The 25,403-nt window shown below is 35.8% G+C and overlaps 1 protein-coding gene across 1 annotated transcript in view; it reads left to right on the forward strand.

The window, feature by feature from the left end:
* Positions 1 to 1,120: 1,120 nt before the first annotated feature.
* Positions 1,121 to 25,403, forward strand: part of XPO7 (exportin 7) — a 449,809-nt gene continuing 425,526 nt past the window's right edge. The window contains exons 1-5 of the mRNA XM_053717951.1: positions 1,121 to 1,153; positions 6,605 to 6,751; positions 7,460 to 7,553; positions 17,737 to 17,903; positions 18,160 to 18,225. Coding sequence (XP_053573926.1) covers positions 1,136 to 1,153; positions 6,605 to 6,751; positions 7,460 to 7,553; positions 17,737 to 17,903; positions 18,160 to 18,225 — 492 coding nt within the window. The 5' untranslated portion in view covers positions 1,121 to 1,135. The remainder of the gene's footprint in view (positions 1,154 to 6,604; positions 6,752 to 7,459; positions 7,554 to 17,736; positions 17,904 to 18,159; positions 18,226 to 25,403) is intronic.

Raw genomic sequence — 25,403 nt, forward strand, 5'->3', positions numbered from 1 at the left:
TCCCTAGCCTTTTTGGCGCTGTACTCACCATCTAAATTGTCATTTCACTCATTTGGGGTTTGGTCAGGACCCCTTCTCTGTACAGCTTTAGGGATATCTTACACCCCCCTTTTACTTTTATCTTTGTACCCATGGACAGCGCTGCGGAATCTGTTGGCGCTTTATAAATAAAGAATAATTATAATACATTGTTTCTTTTTTTGTTCTAGTGTTCTAGTGCTGGAGCTTTCAGTAAAGCAAAATAAGAGCCTCCTGTCTTGCAATAAAATTATAACAGTATTACATTGTATAAAGCTGTGTGCTATAGAGAGGGCTGTACAGTTTTGCTTGTCCAACATATAAGGCTTTTCCTATTGTATTTGGAATAATAATATTGTCCTTTGAAAAGTAAACTATAGTGATTTTTTTCATTACTAAATTAGCAGATTCTCCTAATTCGCTAAAATAAGAGATTACTGGTACACCCATCTAAAGATTATTCATATTTTACTGAATTGCTTTTTTATCATGTATTCTATGTTGTCTACTGTTGAAATTAAAAAAAAAAAGTTTTCCATATAACAGATGTAAAAGAAAATATGTTACTTTCCAGCCAACATTGTATTTAAATTTATCTATGATTGTGTGATGGGTTACGTGACCAATTGTAAGATTATACAACTTTGTTAACCCATAGTTACGCAAATGCGCCATCTAGTGGGATCCCTGTGTTATATATTTTGGACCACTTCTGAAAACCGATTTTACGTATTCACTAAATGTCAGAATCATCTTGTATTATTGCACCAATTGATTCCCTTACTCAGCTTTTACTGCGATGACGTGTTGTTTCCTTTTTTTAACGAGATATCATTCGTGAGTTCATTTTACCAAGCTTACTTCTTCCCTTCTTGAAGAAGGAAAACACGCTTCTTCCATTGACTAAGATGGCATACTTATACTCTTCTTTCCTTTAACAACATGGCATCCCGAAAACTTCTGTCTTTCCCAATATGGTTGACTTAAGGAACCCATACTCTGCTCTGTTGTCTACGGTTGCGGGGATCCCTAAGTCGCGCCTGCGCATTGAGATGGCTGAGGTCTTGCACATGCGCAGTGCTTTCCTCGGGGGATAGAGGAGCATGAATGGAGCAAGATGGCGGACCCTGTGCAGGTGAGGGGGTTCTTGAGCAAAATGGGGTGATGTGTTGCGATGGTACCTGGAGCGCTTGCGACTTTATTGTGAGTACAGCTTACAGATCGGTTGATATTCAATGCGTATGTAAATACAGGGGCACAGCTTGTAAACACAGTGTGACAGGCGCCTTGGGCCTGGTGTGTGTATACAGTGTGTATAAACAGTGTGGGGGTGCTGTGTAAATATAAAAATATAGAGGTACCAAATATAATATATTCATATACGGTAGTGTATAATGAATTCACTTTATGAGAAGAACTTGTAGGCTTATGTTTATACAAAGATGCTGTGTGTAAAGTGACAGGAGACAGCATTTTACTACCTATATAGTGAATTATGTTCCTTTGGAAAAGTTTATTAGTACTTTTTATACTTATATCTATATTAAAGGCTATGGACTTTTGTTTGGTAAAGATTGATGCAAACATTTTTTATTGAATATAATTTATATATCTTTTAAATGGACTAATTTGCATTTACTTAACAAAGATCCATGTGTAGTTTATTGTATTATACTATATTTTGTTCCTGGCTTTGGACGCTAGAAGAAATTCATACTAATATGTATGCTATCAATTAAGAAATGTTTATTATTATAACTTTTAAGATATCATTTTGTCAGTTAAGTGTCAAAACACTACAAATTGTTAATTTGTTGTAATGTATTACTGTGTCTATTCATGAATGTCATTGCTGTAATTTGGTTGTTGTCCTTAATTATATTTGGTAAATATGATACTTTTACAATAGAATCCATTACTTGTATACTTATACTTTTTAATGATTAACTGGGTGTTTTAAATTTTATTATAATAAAAACAGAAATGCAAAACTTTTTTTTATCATGCTTTTTATTGTTGTTGCTTTATGCTTCTGTGTTTGTTTTAATTTATTGTAAACATATACAAGGGGTGGACAAATCTATATGAGACAGTTTCCCAAAATATTGCAAGTCACAATTTTTTTTTAAATAAGACTGGAAGGGATTTATATTTCCCTAAGTAAAATAATAATAAAACATATATAATAAGAAAATGAAGTAATATTTTAGAACACATGGAATTTGTGAAATAGCAAATTGGTTTAAATTCTACATTTGACTCTAACAAAGGTTGCATTGTGACTGGTCAAAACTGGAATATTTTTTGTTGTTGCTGCTCGCTTGTGATGTGTAGGTCTAGTTTCATTAAAGGGTTATTAATACTACGATGCACTGGCATTTCTGGCTGCAGGCAACAGGGCTACACAAACTCCTAACTTGCATACTAAAATTTAGCTATTCATTTGGAAACATAGTTTTTAAACTAATGTTTACGTTTTAAGTTATCCCAAACTCTATATATAAATTTAAATGAAACCTTAATTAAATAAATATTCTAGACTGATAATGCAATTCTCTAATTTATTCGTGTTTTTAATAAACAAATAATCTTTTGCAAGCCGGTTTTAACCCTTGCTAAGGATATTAAGCATTTTACAGCATAAAAGTGATGTAATCATGACTTTCTTTGTTATACTGGAATAGTATGTTGTAGTTTCTTTGTGTGGTTTGTATTGAATTGTAAAAAATGTTGCAGTATTTTGTATATTTGAATTAAGTTGTGAATAGTAGAAATAGTTCTGTATAGGAACATTTTGGTATCCAGTTGATGGGAGTGCACATTCATAAAGTAGTGGTAGCCATTGGATGCAGTTTGGTGTTTTCAATAAGATAAGTTCTTTTAGGTAACGTGTATATAGTTTATTATTGGGTTCTGTTTATGTCATTTTAATTGTGGGCAGACTAACATACATATAGTGTGACATGCTAAAGGGATATAAAGGCCAAAATTAAAATGTGCATGGGTGCATTTCACTGTGGAATAGAAGCATTGTACAATATACTTCATTAGCAAAAATGCTTCTAGTAAAACGTATTACTGTTTTTCTGCGGCATACGCACATATCATCCTGCGAGTGCTGTGCACTTTTATTTAAACTCAACACTTTGTCAGAGAGTCAGCAGTGGCTTGTATGGCACACATTACGTCTTCACAGAAGCAATACACACCACTCTCTGACCTTGAATACTGGTGCACAGCACTCACAGGATATGTGTGTATGCCGCAGAAAGACGGTAATAACGTTTACTAGAAGTATTTTTGCTAATGGAAGTATATTGCAAAATACTTCTATTTCACATTGGAATGCACCTATGTACTTTTTAATTTTGTTCTTTCTATCCCTTTAACATGTCACAATATATGTATGTTAGTCTGCTAATGGAAGTATATATCACATTGAAATTAATTTATGCACATTTCAGTTGTGACCTTTCTATCCCTTTAACATTTTATGCTAAAACAAAACAAGTAAAAATGATAAAAAGCAACAAAAGCACATACAGTACAGAAAATATGTTTGATAAAGTTGGTTAGCCATCACGAAATATGTCCCAAAAGCTGTTTTCATGGTCTGCCGTTTGTAAGAGTGAGATTACGTGAAGGGTGGGAATCCCAAATCGAATGATACGTAACTTAGTAATAAAGTTTTGCTGAGTTTACATACAATTTAAAACGTGTGTGTAAATGTCCAACTGGCAATATGCACATTTTGCGTGATTGCTGTGTCATCCTCTCATAGCCAACCTTTGCTTATCTGAAATATGCAGAGGGAATATATGTAGATCTCCGCCCATGTTATCTCGGGACTTTAAAGATATTTTAATTTTTCTTAACACTATACCCCGTTATCTGATATACTGTAGTGATATTTTCTCTTAACATTCAGCTAACTTTAGTGGGGGGGGGGGCTAAACCTGTTGTAAAAAGTCACGCTTCTGCAAAGACCTCATTAAAGATTTAGTACATGAAATCATATAATTTTATATTGCTAATCTTTATACTTTGTTCCAGTATTAAAATGTTATAATGTTCTAGAGCAGTGATGGCTAACCTTGGCACCCCAGATGTTTTGGAACTGCATTTGCCATAATGCTTAGTCACTCTGCAGTCTAGTTGAGCCTTATGGGAAATGTAGTTCCAAAACACCTGGGGGGGGGGCAACGCTAGCCATCACTGTTAAAGGGACATGAAACCCAAATTTTTTCTTTCATGATTTAGAAAGAGAATGCAATTTTAAACATCTTTCTAATTTACTTCTATTATCTAATTTGTTTTATTCTCTTGATATTCTTTGCTGAAAAGCATATCTAGATATGCTCAGTGGCTGCTGATTGGTTGCTGCACATAGAAGCCTCATGTGATTGGCTCACCCATGTGCATTGCTTTTTCTTCAAATAAGGATATCTAAAAAATGAAGCAAAATAAATAATAGAAGTAAATTGTAATGTTTAAATTTGTATGTTCTTGTCATGAAAGAAAGATTTTGGGTTTAGTGGCCCTTTAAAGTTTTTTTTTTTTTACTGTATGAGTGCTCATTAGTATCTAATGGAGTCAGTTGCAATCATTTAGAAAAGCTTATTTACCTGTAAAAATCTCCATGGATGTTAATGTTGAATTTTTTAGAAAAATCATTAGATAAAACTTCTCTAAAGGATTGTAATCAACCCCTATGTGTTTAAAAGGACATTAAACAACTCTTGCATTTGTGTCAAATATTGCTGCTCCTACATTCCCTAGAAAAAAACCCAAATTTGGCATTTAAGGTTTTCTTAAAAATGTTGCAAATGAATAGGTGGAAAAATATTTTTGAACTCTAAAGGGAGCACAGTTTTACATAACAGTAACGGCTCGATTTATTAAAGGGACACTGAACCCAATTTTTTTTCTTTTGTGATTAAGATAGAGCATGCAATTTTAAGCACCTTTCTAATTTACTCCTATTATCAATTTTTCTTCGTTCTCTTGCTATCTTTATTTGATAGCAAGTTCAGTACTCTGGACAGCACTTTTTTTATTGGTGGATGAATTTATCTACCAATCGGCAAGGCCAACCCAGGTTGTTCACCAAAAATGGTCCGGCATCTAAACTTACATTCTTGCATTTCAAATAAAGATACCAAGAGAATAAAGAAAATTTGATAATAGAAGTAAATTAGAAAGTTGGTTAAAATTTCATGCTCTATCTGAATCACAAAAGAAACATTTGGATTCAGTGTCCCTTTAAGCTGGGGCCGACAGGGACATACATATTCGCCCCTGTCCGCCCTAGCTCGCCTCTGGTGGGCAGCAATCCGGAATTTAAGATTGCACGTGAGCGCTATTTTGCGCTCGCGTGCAATTCCGCCCGCGAACAGCCAATCACGCGGGCAGGAGCTGTCAATCTCCCAAGTCGGAAGAGACTGGGGAGATTGAAATTCTCCACCTAAGAGGTGGAGTAGAGGCTAGGAAGCAGCAATCTGATGACCGCTGCTTGATAAATACTGACTGCAGGTTCTCTTGTGAGATCCTGCAGTCATAGGCAGGCGAAGGGCTTGATAAATCGAGCCCTAAGAGGTGTTTAATGTCCCTTTTAACCCAGTGATTTGCAACTTTTTTTTTTTGCTGTGGCACACTTTTTTACATTAAAAAATCCTGTGGCACACCAGCATCCCAAATTTTACAAAATCACACATTGTAGCCTAATACAGGATATATATACAGTGTATGTGTGTGTGTATATATGTGTGTGTGTGTGTATATATATATATATATATATATTTTATACACACACACATATATACACACTGTACTGTGCTGTCATGCCATGCCTCCTACAAACTATACGTGACATATTGACATTCATTCACAAACAATCATAATGATTGTCTGTGAATGAATGTCAATGTCATGGTTGTAAATGATGCCTGATGAGCCTGTCACATACCTCCCAATATTTCACAATTTGAAAGAGGGACCACCTCCTCACTGTTGTCAATCTGCCGCGGCACACCTGAGGATCTCTCACGGCACACTAGTGTGCCACGGCACACTGGTTGAAAAACACTGCTTTAACCTATGCTAAAGAACCGCAATGCATTGTCACATAGCTGGGAATCGCTGTCGGTGTTCAGTTACTGAGAGTGCACCTGATGTGCAAGATTAATTGTTTTTAATAACCCTTTTTATAGGTTTAACACAGATACCAGCCATCATTTGTGCAACAGTAATATGATCTAATAACACATAAGAGCATTTTGTTACTGATTTATAGGGACATAAAAGTACAGAAAAAAAACATATTAATCAGTCAGCTTCATAGCAACAATGTACTACTTGGACCTAGCTGAACTCCTCTGGACATTCAATAACGGAATAATATGTACATAGCCACCAATCACCAGCTAGCTCCCATAAGCTAAACACATAGAGCATTTTATTTTTCAACTTTTGTGCCCCTTTATTATTTTCCATTGGACCCACCATTATAAACTAGTTTCTAAATGATGTGATTTTGTGTGTAACAAAAGTGAACACAACTTTCTAACTCTTATCATCTCTATCTTAGAGTCTAGCACAGCTAGAGAACCTGTGTAAGCAGCTCTATGAGACCACGGACACCAGCACCCGACTACAAGCAGAGAAAGCACTTGTTGAGTTCACCAACAGTCCAGAGTGTCTGAGCAAGTGTCAGCTGCTGCTGGAAAGAGGGAGTGTATGTATGGGGAAGTAAATGTCATTTTGAATAAAGGAAAAATGTTAAATTAGAGGACAAATAAGTGTATGGAGATAGAAAAGCATAACAGGCGGTAGCAAATGAATAACCTGAAAGGACATACAAGGAACGTATAATGAGGTTGTAGAGGGAGTGTATGTCCATGAAACTTGGCGTTATGAATAATCAAGTGTTAATGTAATGGAGAAGGTGTGGTTTGGGAATACATTCATTAATAATGTACATTATCAAGGTACAGGGGTGAACAGAAAAAATGTGTACATTAGATCTGCAAAATTATGGATCCAAGGAAAGGGACTGACCATTCACAGGTATCTTAGAAAGGAAGTGTATTTGATAGCTGTAAGGAGTATTCTTCATGTGGGCTAAACCTGGGGCCTCTTACTGAAAGTTTCATTTGGAAATTTGCAAAGAAGGGGATAGTTGGGAAACTAAAAAGAGAACAAGAACACTCAATAAGGAATATCACATGATGCTAGAGAAAACAAAGAAAGGAAAATAAGACCGTGAACCGTAATGGTCTTTATTTAATAAGATTAAGAAAAGAGTAATTAATACACAACTTAAAGGGGAATTTATTTTGTGGAGTCCCTATCAGTGTGAGACTTATCTAGCACATAATGATAATTTTAGATAAGAGGTTTGTCACTTATTTCTATATATTTTTTTTTTTTTTTTTTTGCCCAGTCTTCATATTCTCAGCTGTTGGCTGCCACTTGCCTCACTAAACTGGTGTCTCGGAGCAGTAACCCTCTTCCACTGGAGCAGAGGATCGATATCCGTGAGTATAAGTGAAGTGTCATGTGACTAGGCTTTCTGTGATGTGTTTTTCTGTGATGTTTTCTTTTATTAAAGGGCCATTATAGTAAAAAAAATTGCATGGTCTAATCCTGTTAGATTATGTACTTTTAAGACTAATGACCCTGCAGCACTGTGTGTTTAATCCCTGTATTAGGGTTAGACACACAGTAGAAATACTGCTTGGGGCTCGCGGTGCACTGCTGGTCCCAAACGGAACTCGCTGCTGATCCAATCAGCAGTGCTAGTTGTACATTGAGTCGTGTGCCTAGCTCTGACAATTAGATCAGTGAAGAATTCAGCTCTGGACCAGCAGTGCACTGCGAATCCCAAGCTGTATTTCTACTGTGTGTTGTGCTGCAGGGGGGTGATGGTCTTAAAATTACATGCTCTAACAGCTCTTTAACCTTTTTCTGGATGTTCCATGCCGTCCTAAGTGCACTGGGCTTCAGCGCCGTTAGGATGGCAAAGAACGTCATAGCCGTTTGGCTTTCCTAAAGCCAACGGCACTTACTGAATGGGATCGGGTCATGGTGTACGTTCCTCGCGCTGTAGGCTCGCCCCCCTGACCCGATCCCATCATTGAAATCTCGCGATCACATGCTCGATCATGTGATTTTAATTTGTTTACATCGGAACATTGTTCCGATGTAGACAAATTAAACCCGGCATGAAAGGGTTAAGGGTACATTTTATATATAAAAAATGGCTCGAGACGGTCGAAACGTTATGGCATATATGGTGTTTTGAATTATTATAACAATAAAGGCTATGTTTTATTGATACCGTGTGTGCCTGCTTCGTTAACACCTTTTGGGGAACAAGACGAGCCCTGGTTTTCACACTCACACTGATATTTGATTTTAGAGACTAGTCTTACTCACTTTGAGGATGAATGCATGATCTAATCCCTTTCCAAACCAATTTTCAAAGATTTGTTTGTGTGTTGTTTTATCAAATCTTTCTTGCTTATTTTACTATGGTTTTATTGGCAAAATCCTTAGAGAGAATTAGTCGTCTTGTCACGGTAAAGTCCTTTCCATTTATAAAGTATAGGTTTTTCAAGCTCAAAAAATGTGGACACAGTTATATTTGATGATGAATGTGCACACAATGAACATATTTCTGTTGTACTTTTCATTACAATTTAAAGTGATGTTGTACTGTAACATTTTGTATATTATAAACTGCCACAGTATTCTCCATGCTTTTAATATCTTGAATCATTTTTGTACATTTGTTGTCCAATGAAAAAATAAATCTGATTTATTTTTAATTGAATTTTGTCCCCTCTGACTTCATAACGTTTGTTCATGATCCCACTTTTGCTTAGTTTTTATATTTGTGTGTCAAGTTTTTTTTTATATGCAGTATAACGATCATGTTCTTGAAATGCATGAAAGAGAACGATATTTGTACATTTCACAGATATTTTTCTAAATAAAATAGGGGGAAAACTCTTCATACTGACGTTAAAATATTTGTTAAGCAATTTGTTTTTCTAAAAGTAAACATGCAAAAATTGTAGGTGTCTACATTTTATTCTTTTATGCATATTTTGAAATCTGATCCTATTAAAATAAGAGCTAGTTTTTATTAGATCTTGTGAACCATATATTGTCGAGCGTGAGCACTTTGTAATAAAAGAACTTGCATCAATCCTATTTTATGGAACTAAATCGCACTCACTTGAAAGGACTTTTAAAAAGTTTGTCACGTATGAAAGTTGTCAACTTTAAAGGGTTATGGAAGTGGCAGACATCCTCAAACTTGGCCTGCCAGAGGTTTTGGAACTACATTTGCCATGATGCTCAGCCAGCATATCAGCTGGCTGAGCATCATGGGAAATGTAGTTCCAAAACCTCAAGTTTAAAGGACCAGTCAACACAGTATATTTGCATAATCAACAATTGCAAGATACCAAGACAATGCAATAGCACTTAGTCTGAACTTCAAATGAGTAGTAGATTTTTTTTCTGACAATTTTAAAAGTTGTCTTTTTCCACTCCCCCTGTACCATGTGACAGCCATCAGCCAATCACAAATGCATACACGTACCATGTGACAGCCATCAGCCATTCACAAATGCATACACACTTATTCTTGCACATGCTTAGTAGGAGCTGGTGACTCAAAAAGTTTAAATATAAAAAGACTGCACATTTTGTTAATGGAAGTAAATTGGAAAGTTGTTTATTATTATTATCAGTTATTTGTAGAGCGCCAACAGATTCTGCAGCGCTATACAGATTCCGCAGCGCTATGTTTAAAATGGCGTGCTCTATCTGAATAATGAAAGTTTAATTTTGATTGAGTGTCCCTTTAAGGATGTCTGCATTAAAGGGACAGTAAAACCCTTGAGATTTTTATTAAAAAAAATGCTATTATGCATAGTAAATAGTAATGAATGTATAGTAAAACATACATTCATTATTTTGTTTGCATTCTTTTCATGTAATTTAGCTCTATACATTGTGGATTTTCTCATTCTCAGAGCTGAAAAAGCACATTGCTGACTTCTCAAGGCCAGCCCTGCCACATATCTTTTCTTAAAGGGACACTGAACCCCAAAAAATGTATTTTGTGATTCAGATAGAACATGAAATTTTAAGCAACTTTCTAATTTACTCCTATTATCAAATGTTCTTTATTCTCTTGGTATCTTTATTTGAAATGTAAGTTTAGATGCCGGACCATTTTTGGTGTACAACCTGGGTTATCCTTGCTGATTGGTGGATAAATTCATCCACCAATAAAAATTTGCTGTCCAGAGTTCTGAACCCAAAAAAAGCTTCTTTTTCATATAAAGATAGCAAGAGAACAAATAAAAATTGATAACAGCAGTCAATTAGAAAGTTGCTTAAAATTGCATGCTCTATCTGAATCACGAAAGAAAAAAATTTGGGTTCAGTGTCCCTTTAATTGGATGTAGCAGATAACAGCAGATCAAAATTCTTTGTGTCCAAATGATTTATCTACAGAAATCCCCATAGACTTTAATGGTGATTTTCGGTTGCAAACCATTAGATTAGATTGTGATCAACCCCATAATTACTGTCCCTAGTATATCTGAATTTAATTTTTAACAGCTCCCTTATCCCAATGTTTCAAATTACTGTCCCTAGTCTTGTCTTCTCCAGGAGCAAGGCCAGATATGCTCCTTCAGATAGTGGTGGCAGGAGTTTGGCTAATTTGTTTTTATAAATGTTTAGACTTTGCTCATGTTATTTCATAGCAAGACAACAGAATGTCTAGTTAATTGTAAGGTGCTTACAGTGCTTTTGAGTTTGCTATCTTAACTTATTTTTAGAAACCACAGGCTTTGTTTTTGTTGGTTTTAAAGGGACATTAAACACCTTGAGATTGTTATATAAAATGTTTTAATTATGTATAATGAGACATATTTCCAATATACTTTCATTATTTATTTTGCCCCCTTTTCAAGTAATTTAGCCCTAAAAATGTAGTAATTTCCAATTCCCAGAACTTAAAGGGCAATAAAACCCAATTTTTTTATTTTATGATTCAGATAGAGCATGCAATTTTAAGCAACTTTCTAATTTACTCCTATTATCAAATTTTCTTCGTTCTCTTGCTATCTTTATTTGAAAAAGATAGCAAGATAGCAGGTTTAGACACTGGACAGCACATGTTTATTGGTGCTGTCCAATCAGCAAGGACAACCCAGGTTGTGAACCAAAAATGGTCCGGCTTCTAAACTTTCTTTCTTTTTAAAATAAAGATAGCAAGAGAATGAAGAAAAATTGATAATAGAAGTAAATTAGAAAGTTGATTAAAATTGCATGCTCTACCTGAATCATGAAATAAAAATGTTGGGTTCAGTGTCCCTTTTAAACTGCACCCTACTGACTTATCAAGGCTAACTCTGCTTCATATCTATCCCTAATTGGTTTTATCAGATGACAACTGCAAAACAACGTACTCTATACTAGTGTTTCTCAACCTTTTTGTAGCAAGTACCCTTGTGGGCAGTCATTTGATTTCTATGTACACCAACTGTAGCACAAATATTATTGATCTTTTACATAAGCAAAAATTGAAATCAAGTGTATCATTAGATTTCACAAGCTTGTATCAGATATGCTAATGAAGTAAATATATAGGAATCTGATATTTGTTTTATGTTTTCCCGGAACATAACATTTGGCAGTATTACAGCAGAGAATAATAAACACATAAAATACAGTTATATAGTCCATTGACATTAATAGTTACTGTATATCCGATTTAATGTGCTTCTTACATTAAAAAAGAAGAAAATAAATTCTTGTACATGAGAAAAATATTTGTTACCCACTTTTTTATTTTTAATATCTATTTAATTCACAGTTTATCTGTCTCGTTTTACTGTGGCACATTTCAGTATGATGCACTTGACCTGTTTAATAGTGGCACGTTAATCTGGCACGTGGTCACAATAATATACTTTCTCTCTTCATATCAGTGAAGCTCAACTCCAGCCCTCATATGTCACTAACAAGCCAGAATCTAAAGTTTTATCAATTTAAGGTGAATCAGTGGTTCAACCTAGGCAGGAAAATACTCACACTCTACCCTGTTAGAAGTGCTCAACGGTAGATATAAGAAACACAGCCTCCTTTGATATGTCATGTTTACAATAGCTACACCAGGGAAAAAAAAGATGAAGGGTGATCCTTGGAGTACCCCTTGCCAATGCCCTAAGTACCCCCAGGGGAACACGTACCGCAGGTTGAGAAACTAGGCTCTATACTAACATTATAGCTAGGGCTAGCTTTGTTGTCTGCAGACTAAAGTCCAGATTGGCTCCTCCAAATATGACAAATGGAGTTTGGTTACTGATAAATAAATGCAGTAAACTTAATTTGTTTTAAAAACATTTAATACTTGGCTGATATGTTATTTTATAGCAGTACAACAGCAATTTCTTGTAATTACAAGGTGTTTACTGTTCCTTTAAATAAGTGCATATTTAATGCAGCCATGGATTGCCTGCCCTACTACTGGAATCAGAATTAATTATAGCAAGAACTTGGTTCTTGTTGCCATGGGGTATATTGAGGAAGAAATGATTTTGTTAAAAGTAAGCACTGTTTAATTAAATAAACACAACCCGTGGCTGTGCACACGTTTGATTCCTACTATGCTGTGAGTGCTGATTGTGTCAGGTGACACTGATTTAGAGAGTGTGTAGGAAGCATATGCGCATGCGTGCTGCCTACAGCCTTATATGTAGCTCTTTAAGAGTTATCTATGTGGCAGTGATAATCAGAAGCACTTTGGCAGTATTATGATTCTAATTATATATGAAATGCACTGCTGTGAACTAAACTTTCAGAAAAAATACAAAGGATCTTAGTTGACAATCCAACCAAGATGGACGGTTTAGGTTAAGTTACACATTAAAATATGGCCAAATATAATGAAGTACTTTTTATTACTCATGTTATAAAAAATAATTACAGGTACTAAATCTTGGTGTGGCTATGGGACCAAGTGTAAACAACAATATCTTATGTCAGTTATGGAACATTTACCTGTCATAATACAGTTTATACATGGAACGTAAAGGTAGTTTTATATCATTTGTATTAATACTTTTGTATACATAGTACCATCAGAAAGATAGTTCAGTATTTTAATCAGGATACAGTTGTTGTATTATAAATACAGACTAGCATTTGCATTTTAGAACACAAAAACTTAATCAAAGACCTGAAAAATATTTAACCCCTTTATGTTGGGGGCAAGTCTTTATCATCCACTTGCTTGAAAAACAAATCATGCAGTCGTTGATGCGATCACGTGATTTCAAGGCCTGGATTAGATCTTGGGGGTCTGCCTACAATGGTAGACACGACCCCTGTTGTATTTACCATTGACTTAAAGGAGGAGGGTGCAGGATGCCAGAAAAGGTAGGACGCTCCATACCATCCTAACTGTGTTAAAGCCCAGCACTGTTAGGACGGCATGGAACATCCTAACGGCGTCTAAGGGTTAAATAAAGCACAATTCCACTGGAGTGTTGTCTGTAAACAGAAGCAAAGTCAAATGCATGCACTTAATCACACTAGCTATTTTTCCTATGAGTGGCGGCTGGTGAATTTTGGAGATGGTGGAGCACTACACCCCACCCCTTGAAATAAAGCCCTTTCCACATATGGCTCCTCCCATATCACTACAAATTTGTTTTTATATATATATAAATATAGTCTTATTTTAAAATACCAACTTTTAGATACCATTTTAAGAGGCTAGTTTAAAAAATGCCTCTTGGCTAAGCTGGATTCTTAAGTTCAGCATGTGCAACATGATCTAAGCACCCCCAAGGCCCACCATCACCACAGTTCACCACTATGTGGTTTATTAATTTCAGGAATTGGAGAGTGAAAGCTGTGTATACTGGAATAGTACATAGATCCAGTACATACAGGGATAAAAACCAAGCTCTGTTTGTAGGTGTCTGCTTTCTATACCAATTTGTACTAATGGCTGGTTGTTGGTGTCTAAATGAAAACCGTAAGATAATTTAATGAGGGCAAAGCACAGATTATAACTGATACCACCAGCTTTATTATTACTGTGAACATAGCTCAGTCAGTATCTATTGCTACACAGTCACTACCATTCCTGTTCCTATTAATGTTATGCAAGAAGGTTATTTCTGAATTTCCTATGGATACTACATTTTTATTGCTCTTGGACCTAGGAAATAAAATCTTTCTGCTCCTTTACTAAAGTTACTTTACTGGGAAGTGTTGTTAACATATTAAGAATGTGTTTTTCCCCCCAGACATATGGTAATCTGGGTTTTTATCTAGCAATTTGGAGTGTCCGAAGATTCCACAATAAACTCTCTTAGAAGCTGCTGGATTTATAAATGTTACAAGTGTAGGTGGTGTTAACCTTTTAATGCCGTTATGCGTTCTATTCCATCCTAACCGCGCTGGGCTTTAGCGCCGTTAGGACGGAATAGAACGTCCTAGCTGTTTGGCTGTCCTGAAGCCAACAGCGATTCCTGGATGTGATCGCGGTCTGGAGGGCGTGCCTAGCGTCATAGGAACGTTGTTCCGATGTAGACAAATTGACCCTGTCGTGAAAGGGTTGTATAAGTGAATTCACTACTTTTAAAGCCTTGTAAAAAAAACGAATGCTTACATTTCATAATATAACACTAGAGGGCAGTGTTTCCCAAGTTTATGTATTCATTCATAAATCCCTTCTAAGCACATTTTATTAAACAATCTAGAGTAAGCAATATTGATGCCTTATTTATTTGTATATTAAAATAAATACAATTCCTTAAGTATGTTCGTGTATATTTGAATCCAGCTACATGTTATCTTAGGTGCCAAGCAGTTTTATTTAATATATGTAGAATAAGCTTAAAAAATAAGCCAAGGATAAAATTCTCTTCACAAACATGCATACGGCTTTCTGAGATAATCAGACCTTTCTACATACTGATCTTCCCAAACATGGAAATTCTTAGTTTCTATGTTAACGCTTCCTGAAGTTCCTATCCGTTTTTGGTCTAGACTATTAGTCTGCAGCCACTACTGAATCTGGCTTGCCCAGGTTTTCTACCCGGAAAATAAAATTGCTACTGATTTATATGGATATTTACTTAAAGGGACACTCAAGTCAAAATTACACTTTCATGATTCTGATAGAGCAGCAATATTAAACAACCTTTCAATTTACTTCCAATAACAAAATGTGCACAGTGTTTTTATAGTTACACTTTTTGAGTCACCAGCTCATACTGAGCATGTGCAAGAATTCACAGAATATACAATATGCATCTGTGATTGGCTGTGGCTGTCACATGATACAGGAGGATTGGAAATAGACATAACTTTGAAAATTGTCAGAAAAAATTCTACTACTCATTTGAAGTTTATACTAAGTGCTATCTTGTTATCATGCATTTGTCGATTATGCAAAGCTACTGTATTTACTGGTCCTTTAGTAAATATTCATATTATCAAGTAACAATTTTTTTATAGCATCAAATAAACATCAACATTCATCAGAAAGAGGAAACTTTATAAAAATGTGAAAACAAAGTTTCATACCCAAGGCTTGTATATTGCTCTCAATCCTTGAGTAGAAAACCTTAATCCTCACAACTACTACGCAGACACCCCAAGCGCTGCAATCTGTGTGTATAAGGAAGGACGAGTCACTGCTACTAATCTGGTGTTTAATCGTTATGACTGAAGTTCAGTCAAAACGGTTCAACACCAGATTATTAGCAATGACTTGTCACTACTTTCTCACCCTTTTCTCTGATGACCCGGCGATTACTAGCATGTTCTCTACTTTCCACAGCCATGCGGAGGCTGTGCTCAGCTGCTGCATAGCCTGTAGCATAGGTGATGTCATGACATGACTAAGAGCCACATTGGCTTGAAACGTTGTATGTATGGACCCAGGATAAGAAAATAAAGGTCTTTTAACCAATATGGTGGCTGGAGTTTTTTGAAGTTTGTGATTGTGCTGAGGACTTGGCAAGTCTGTTGCTCCGTGCCCCACAAGAGAAAGATTCAGGTGTGCTGTTTTCCACTTTTTGGATTTGCTGCATAGGTGATGTCACCAGCCGATGGGGAGGGGGTATCAAACCACAGGCAGCACGCCGTAGCTAACAAGTAAGCTTGTAGGAGCTGAGGCCCTTGCTGACTAAGAGAATCAGTCAGTCACATAAGAACAGTACAATAACAGCACTATACTAGCACTGCCGCATATGCACTGCATTTCCCACCAAGTGCACTCCACGGAGACCAACCCCCCTCCCCCCCACATATATGTGTAAACCTTCCCCAGCCAATGGGAGGTTAGCAGACCGTTAGAGCCTAGATGTCCCCTATGTTACTAGATAGGGTGACGTCAGAAATTCCTTTAAAGAGACTGAAGAAACATGTGATAAGTTCTCTCAGAAAGGTCAGATTGCAAAAACGCCCTGCCTGAGAACACTTTGCAAATGCAAGAATTTTTTTTTTGTTATGCAATTAATTTGTTCTCTGGATAGTAGAAAATGTTATAATAATAGAAAGTATTACACAGCTCCCAGCTGGCAAAATGTTCTGTGGATAACTCTGCTGATGAAAAAAGTCTGGATTTTTGCGTGATTCTGGAATTCCTGATTTGGGTAAAAGTACTTGTAATTTGAAAAAAGAAAAAAGCAATCTACACTGTGATGAAGGGATGTGTTAAATGTAATGCGTAACTTCTAAGTTACATTACATAGATAACTAAATATGTGATCTGGGGGGATATAAAGCCTTCAAAATCTTATATAAAATCTTGCAAATTGAAGGCAGTTGTCACCAGAAAGTAGCAAATTAATATTTGTGCGTTTCCTGTTTGATGGAACAGCAAAGTTGAGACATCTCAGATCAAATTTAATATATACTTCCCATATTAAAGGGACATTGTACTGTAAAATGGTTTCCTTTTTAACTCTTTCCCAGTGATCCATTTTACCTGTTGAAATTTATTACACTTTTTACAAGTTGTTTAGCAGTACTGGATATAGAAAATCTATTGGGCCATTGTAAAAAAAAAAAAATTACATGCTCTAATCCGTTAGAATAGACATCCTCAAACTTGGCCCTCCAGAGGTTTTGGAACTACATTTCCCATGATGCTAAGCCAGCTGATATGCTGGCTGAGCATCATGGGAAATGTAGTTCCGAAACCTCTGGAGGGCCAAGTTTGAGGGTGTCTGCGTTAGAACATATAATTTTAGGATTGCACTGTGTTTTTATCCTCTGCAATGGGGTTAAACACACATTAAAAATATCACTCTGGACTTGTGGTGCACTGCTGGTCCGGATCGGAACTTGGCGCAGATCCAATCAGCAGCCCTAGTTGCACGACTCAGATGTGCAACTAGTGCTGCTGATTGGGTCAGCGTCATTTTCCACTCAGGACCAGCATTGCGCCACAAGTCCCGAGCAATATTTCTACTGTGTATATAACCCCATTGCATTGTTGATAGTGTTAAAATTGCATGCTCTAAAGGATTAGAACATGACATTTTAAAATTATAATGGCCCTTTATGCAAGAGGCCGCAGTAGAAATTAACATCCCAGTTGGGATGGGAGAGAGCCCAGACTAGCTTCTTTGAATACCGTGTTTCTTTAAATCTGTTTCTTTGCAGGGAACTATGTACTGACATACCTAGCAACACGGCCCAAGCTGGCCTCTTTTGTGACTCAGGCGTTAATACAGCTGTATGCTCGTATCACCAAGTTGGGTTGGTTCGACTGTCAGAAAGAGGACTACGTGTTCAGAAGCGTTATTGTGGATGTGACGCGCTTCTTGCAGGTTAGAGATTTGACAAGACATCTTCACATTAACTGTTTATTCTGTGCCCACATAGCATAGCTTTTACCCTCTGCATATCTGCCCATTCGAAGCATCCTCTGTAAATTTTATTACTCACCATTTCATTAGCCTTGAAATATACTATTTAGTATTAAACCTTTTTAGTGTTCAATTCACACACACATACCACTACTTTAAAAAAGGGAAAAAATATTGAGCACAATTCAGCTAATTTCATCATCATTTTTTCTTACAGGACAGTGTAGAATATTGTGTAATCGGAGTCAGCATATTATCTCATTTAACTAATGAAATCAATCAGGTGAGTGCTGGGACTGAAGTATTATATGTTGTTTGTATGGTGTGATAGCTTTCTCTATTGCATGGTAAAATGTTGTCAGTTAGTTACATGACCATAATAAAACATACATTTTCTCAATAGGCTATGAGTACCAAGTGAGACCCTTCTCAAATGAGCTTGCAATATGGGTGGATAGGTGTACAGTTTTGAGCAATTGAAAACACAATACTCTAGGGTCCTTATTCAAATGAAAAAATACTGTACAGCAGCTCAGATGATTTTTTTTTATTTTTAACTACTTAAAACCTGTTCCAATTAATACATGAAACTGCTGAATTATTGACTTTATTTTTTTATATACATTATGTTTGTGTTTCCAAGTATGGAAATGCAAAAAAAACAAATAAAATGTATATGACAGGCTTTCAAAGTAGGTTTTTGCAAGGATTTTCAAAAACCTGCATGGAAACAAAAGACACACAGCCAGAGTAAAAGTAGCATTCAGATTATTAAAGAAAGCAGTAAATAGTCTGAATTATATTTATTTACCTCCATACATTCTTTTAATCTTCTTCTTTGCACACATTTTTTGTAAAGGTATAATTTCACACCCCAAAGTTGCAGTGTAACCCACTGCAGCGGCTGCCCCCCCCCAGAATACGCACAGTCACAAGGGACTGATCATGCTGTTCATTTAAACCAGCAGATGTTCCTGACTCTTCCTTAGTGAGGTCCCACATGGAATGCGGATTACACAGTAGCAATACGTTTCTGACTTAAAACTGACTTAAAGGGACATAAACCCCCCCCAAAAAAACTAATGATTAAGACAGAGCATACAATTTTAAACAACTTTCCAATTTACTTCTATTATTTAATTTGCTTGCTTCTCTTGTTATCATTTGCTGAAAGGTTTATCTAGGTAAGCTCAGGAGCAGCAAATAACCTAGGTTCTAGCTGCTGATTGGTGGCTGTATATATATATATATACCTATTGTCATTGGCTCACCCATTTGTTTAGTTAGAAACCAGTAGTACATTGCTGCTCCTTCAATAAATGATACCAAGAGAATAAAGCAAATTTGATAATAGAAGTAAACGGGAAAGTTGTTTAATATTGTATGTTCTACCTTAATCATGAAAGAGAAAATTTTGGGGTTTCATGTCCCTTTAATTCTTCCCACGCACATTTTTTTATTTGAGTTTATTTATGCCCAAAGTACCGGAAAATAGTTTAGCATTTTTGCTATCTCTCTGTTTAAACAGAAATAGAGCCTTTTTTCTTTTTTTTTTTTTTAATTCACCTATGAACACTATATGTATTTTCAAAGTAGACATCCCAAGATATTAATCTAGGCTAGGTGGTTTTAAACCTGTACTCAGGCCTCCCTAACAGGTCATATTTTCAGGATATCTGAACTGGAGCGCAGGTGACATAACCAACTGATTAGTAAACCTGGATACTAACCTGCTCTCACCCAAGGTAAACCTGAAAATCTGTCCTGTAAGGGAAGCCTGAGAACAGGTTTGAAAAACCCTGGCCTCCAAATACAATCGTATAAAAAAAAAAAGTTACCAGATCATTAACAAGATGAAGTTAATATTTGTACAGCAAAATTAGATCTTGAGAAGGGCGGTAAGTCGTTTATTTTTCCTCTACAACTGTGATTTCATGTTGGATACATAGTTACTATATAAGGGGTTACTTGATTATACAGGAGAAAGTACAGAGGGTGTTGTTAAAGAATTGCTAATATTGGACGTACTTTTGTCCTCAATCTCCGAAGTGGAGTTAAATATACAGTTCAGGTATCCAGCCGATCAATATTATTTATCATGGCCGGGTGTAACGATGACGTCAGGAAAGAAAGATTTGCACAACTATTTAAGGGCACAGCCACAGCAAGTACTATAGTGGACATTAATATAAAAGTGGATTTGAATACTCTTTTTGCCAATAAAGAAAAGTTGAGTGTCAAGGAACTAAAACTTTGGTGGGATATTGAATTCCTGGAATTGTACGTTAAAGAAAAAAAAGATACCAAGGGGATTGAGAATAAAAAAATATCCTGCTTTTCATAGAGAATTCCCACAGTTTATGGTTGGATGGAATGAGGCATTGAGTGACTGCTCTATATTTTTGATGGAAAAATTTATAAAGTTTAAGAAGGAACAAAGAGAGGGTTTACTTAGTGAAATTGAGCAGTTGACTAGGGATATGGAGGTTTTTAAAGGGGAAACCAACTTTGAACCGTATCTGAAACAACTTAATGATACTCTGGAAGAATTGAACAATGAACTATCTGATAATAAATATAAGAAGTATGAAAGAGATAACAAGGACTATGAGCTTAACGTGGTATATAATTGGAACACAGCGAAACAGTTAACAACTGGAAAAGCTAAAAAGAGTAAGAACAAGAGTGGAAAAAATAACAAAAATTAATCTAAAAATAGTGAGAACAAAGCCAATAGTTCCAGAAAAGTTACTTTCTCAAGCTTTGAGAGTTCAACTTCCAGAAATGAATCCAATACAAATGAACAAGATATTCCCATATCCACATCTACACCAAAAAATATTCTCCCAGAAAGATCCATTCAAGAAATGGGAGCAAGAACAAAAAACGGGTAGCTGACAGAGGAGCAAAAAGGAGAGGTGCGAGGGATGAAGGCACCACGCTACCCGAGTTGACAGAACTCCAAGACGTACAATTACAAGAAACAAAGGAATTAAAAATGATTAACTTAACTTCTATAGCTTTAAGTGGCTTTGAAAAATCTATGCTTTTCAAAGGTCTGGGTTTTGCTCCTTCACGGGACTTTGATTTATTTAATACTATCCTGGATTTGAGTAAGTTTGTTAGGAAGATCACATTAAAGAAGCATTTTAAAGATAATAGTGAGGAAAATACATGAATTGAAAATTATGTATCTGAAAAATTATTTTAGGTTCCGATGTAAGGCTAAATTTTGAAGAGCTTTGTGATATAGTCTCTGTGTGATTTACAACAGGGTGATATTAGTGATAATAAAACTGGACAGCAACCATTAAATGAAATTAAAATGAGTAATTTCTATCCTGTACAAGCATGCAATGATGATATAGAGATATTTCACTCTATTATTGAGCAAGATCTGGTGAATTTGTCAAATAGTGTATCCAAGAAATATAAATACAGCGGTAACTTTAAAAAAAGAGAGAGATAGATGCCCTTAAAAGAAAAAAGAAAAATCCGGATTTGGTGATCCTTGATTCAGATAATGGTGGGTCTATAGTCATCCTAAATAAACAACAGTATTTAGATGAAGCCTATAGACAAATAGGAGATAGTGATACATATATAAAATTGACATTCAATCCTACAAATAAGTTTTTGGGTAAATTAAAGCATATACTGGATAATGCTTTTGAGCGTTCAGTTTTAACAAATAAAATGAGTGAATACATATTTGTTAAATATCCAAGAGTACCAGTATTTAAATATTTACCTAAAGTACATAAGTGTTTAGTTAATCTTCCAGGACGCCCTATTATCTCTGCCATTGAGTCCCTTGGAGAGAGATTGGGTGAATGGGTGGACGCACAATAACAGCCGGTGGTCCAGTCACTCCCTGGTTTCTTGAGATACACGTAACGCCTATTGACATCATTAAGAGGGCAGGAGTGGGATATTAAAACATCATTTGTGACATAGATGTTGTATCCCTATATTCATGCATACCGCATGAATTGGGGATTGCAGCTGTGAATAGAATGCTTTTGTAAATGTTCCAACTATGCAGAAGATCTGATTGGATTTATTATTGAAGCTATCACTTTTTTGCTTAATCACAGTTAGTTTGTGTTTAATGCTGAATTTGTTGTTCAGAAAAGGGGCACAGCGATGGGGGAAAAATTTGCCCCATCGTATACCAACCTTTATTTGGCAGATTTTGAGGAAGGAGCTATCTTTGGATCTGATAACATGTATAGAAAGAATATTAAATTTTATACAAGGTATAGCGATGATATGCTCCTATTTTGGAAGGGTGACACTGAAAATCTTGGGGTCTTTGAACGACATCTAAATAATAATGAGGGAAATTTGAAATTCACGTTCAGTTCCTCAAAGGAATGTATTCCATATTTAGATGTCAGACTGAGCCATGAAGATGATTTGGTTGTCTCAGAGGTTTATAGGAAGGATATTTCAGGAAACACGATTCTTAGAGCAGACTCGTCTCATCCTTATCACTTAAAAAAAAGAATACCAAAAGGACAATAAATAAGGCTGGGACGAAACTGTACTACAATAAAGAAATACTGGCAACATGCAAACTCCTTAACTGAGAGGCTTTGTGATAGGGGTTATGATTTAACAACTTTGAAGGACTTATCAACGAAGGTTTCTGGTATGGATAGAGAATCTTTATTAAAAGAGGTTAAAAACAAAAATAAAGGATTTAGGAAAGGAAGCATTAACTTTGTTACAACTTTCAGTAGACAATTTGGAGAAATACGTAGTATTATCCAGAAAAGGTTAACTATTTTAGAACGCGATATAGATCTTAAGGATGTTTCCAAAAGGTGTAACTTTGTCTCCCGAAAATCAAAAACCATAGGAGACATTGTCAGAATTTTTTTGGGGGAAAAATGAACCAAAGGGAAAATAACAACAAGAACTTGGCTTTCAGTCAAGCAAGGGTTTAATAGATGTGGGAGTAAACCTTGTAAAAACTGTAACTATTTAAAAACTGGGGATACTTTTGTATCCACACAAACTAAGAAAGAGTATAAGATACAAAATCGTATAAACTGCAATTCCACCTTTGTTGTGTATCTAATTACTTGCAATATTTGCAAAATGCAATACGTAGGGTTAACCTCTAGATTTTTAAAGGACAGGATCAGGGAGCACCTTCTATCCCTGGAAGCTGAAATACCAAAAAAGAATAAAAAACAGAGGCGCCACCATGGCCTAATATCGCCGGTACAGGTAAAATGAGCAGCAATATGAGAATGTGAATACTCACAAACATAAAGCACCCCACTGGTGCTAGTAGAGCAGACTGACACTTCTCAGTGGTTCAGCACACTGTATCCAAAGCGCAGAGACAGTCAGGAATCCTCTGACACTCCAATGTATATGTGCCTATGGATAAAGGAAAAAGCAACACGACATGGCCCAATATCATCAAGACAAGGGGAAAATAATACCAATTGCTTGCACTTACAAGATGGTGGGCACCTGCAGGTGCAATCTCAGCAAACTGGAGCCAAAACGTCGCCCAGTAGACTTAAAACAGCAATCCTCAACAGGAACCAGGATCAACGATATAATTTATCACAGGAGGTGATAAAAACACACACAATAGCAAGTGTATAAAAGTATAAAAAGTCTTTATTAACACAGCGACGCATTTCTCAGCCTGCTCAGGGCTGTTTCATCAGGCTATAACAAACATTATAAAACACTTGCTATTTAACAGGAATCTAAAAACAAATAGGCTATTGTGATTGGATAATCAATTAGCAGAAACACAATTGGCAAAAAAACCACACCTAACTATAATCACCTTTGTGTGGTTGTTAAGGTAACCTTTGTAAACACATGTAGGTAAGATGATATTTAAACATGTTAAACCTCCTTACAAATACAATGTATAAATAGATGTATAAAAACATACAATATAACTAAAAAATAACTAAAAAACTACATTAAACATAACATTTTTGTCCAAAGTCTATCTCTATAGGACATATTAAAAATTAATATAAATCATAGAACCATTGCTATTATCTATATAAATAAACCCAAAGTGCATCTAAAGTAACTGCCTATACATTCTCTCAATTTGTATCTCCTTAGTTTCTCAGTATGCTGCGAGTCTGATACTTGTAATATTAATGTTGCCACTTGTTGAGACTGATTGATCTCAAACGTTAGATAACACATTAGTGCTGACTTACGGTTTATTAGGGTAACGTATGATTGTCTTGAGCAGACTTTCCACACTTTATACACCCATTCAATGAATCAAGTGTAACAGGCAGCAAAGGCTTGTTTATACAAGTGATCTTATTGGGTCTTCTCTAGACAGCCTTTTAACACACTTCTCATGATAGGCTCATTGTTACTCTATCACGGATAGGATGTTTCTTGCTCACTTCCCCATCACAATTGACAGATCTGCAGTTTTTTAATATTTGCAGTCTGTTCTGGATTTCTATATCCAAAGCTGCATTTAAGACATCTGTTCACAAAACAGTTATGGTACTATTATTTTCTTGTCTAAGGAGTTACAGCTCTACTTTTGAAGTAATAGTACTAATACAAATATCAAACTAAACAGTTATGGAAAGTCTGCTCAAGACAATCATACGTTACCCTAATAAACCGTAAGTCAGCACTAATGTGTTATCTAACGTTTGAGATCAATCAGTTAGTCTCAACAAGTGGCAACATTAATATTACGAGTATCAGACTCGCAGCATACTGAGAAACTAAGGAGATACAAATTGAGAGAATGTATAGGCAGTTACTTTAGATGCACTTTGGGTTTATTTATATAGATAATAGCAATGGTTCTATGATTTATATTAATTTTTAATATGTCCTATAGAGATAGACTTTGGACAAAAATGTTATGTTTAATGTAGTTTTTTAGTTATTTTGTATTGTATGTTTTATACATCTATTTATACATTGTATTTGTAAGGAGGTTTAACATGTTTAAGTATCATCTTACCTACATGTGTTTACAAAGGTTACCTTAACAACCACACAAAGGTGATTATAGTTAGGTGTGTGTTTTTTGCCAATTGTGTTTCTGCTAATTGATTATCCAATCACAATAGCCTATTTGTTTTTAGATTCCTGTTAAATAGCAAGTGTTTTATAATGTTTGTTATAGCCTGATGAAACAGCCCTGAGCAGGCTGAGAAACGCGTCGCTGTGTTAATAAAGACTTTTTATACTTTTATACACTTGCTATTGTGTGTGTTTTTATCACCTCCTGTGATAAATTATATCATTGATCCTGGTTCCTGTTGAGGATTGCTGTTTTAAATCTACTGGGCGACGTTTTGGCTCCAGTTTGCTGAGATTGCACCTGCAGGTGCCCACCATCTTGTAAGTGCAAGAAGTGTCAGTCTGCTCTACTAGCACCAGTGGGGTGCTTTATGTTTGTGAGCATTCACATTCTCATATTGCTGCTCA

This window comes from Bombina bombina, chromosome 6 (assembly GCF_027579735.1).
Source record: "Bombina bombina isolate aBomBom1 chromosome 6, aBomBom1.pri, whole genome shotgun sequence".
Taxonomy (NCBI): Eukaryota; Metazoa; Chordata; class Amphibia; order Anura; family Bombinatoridae; genus Bombina; species Bombina bombina.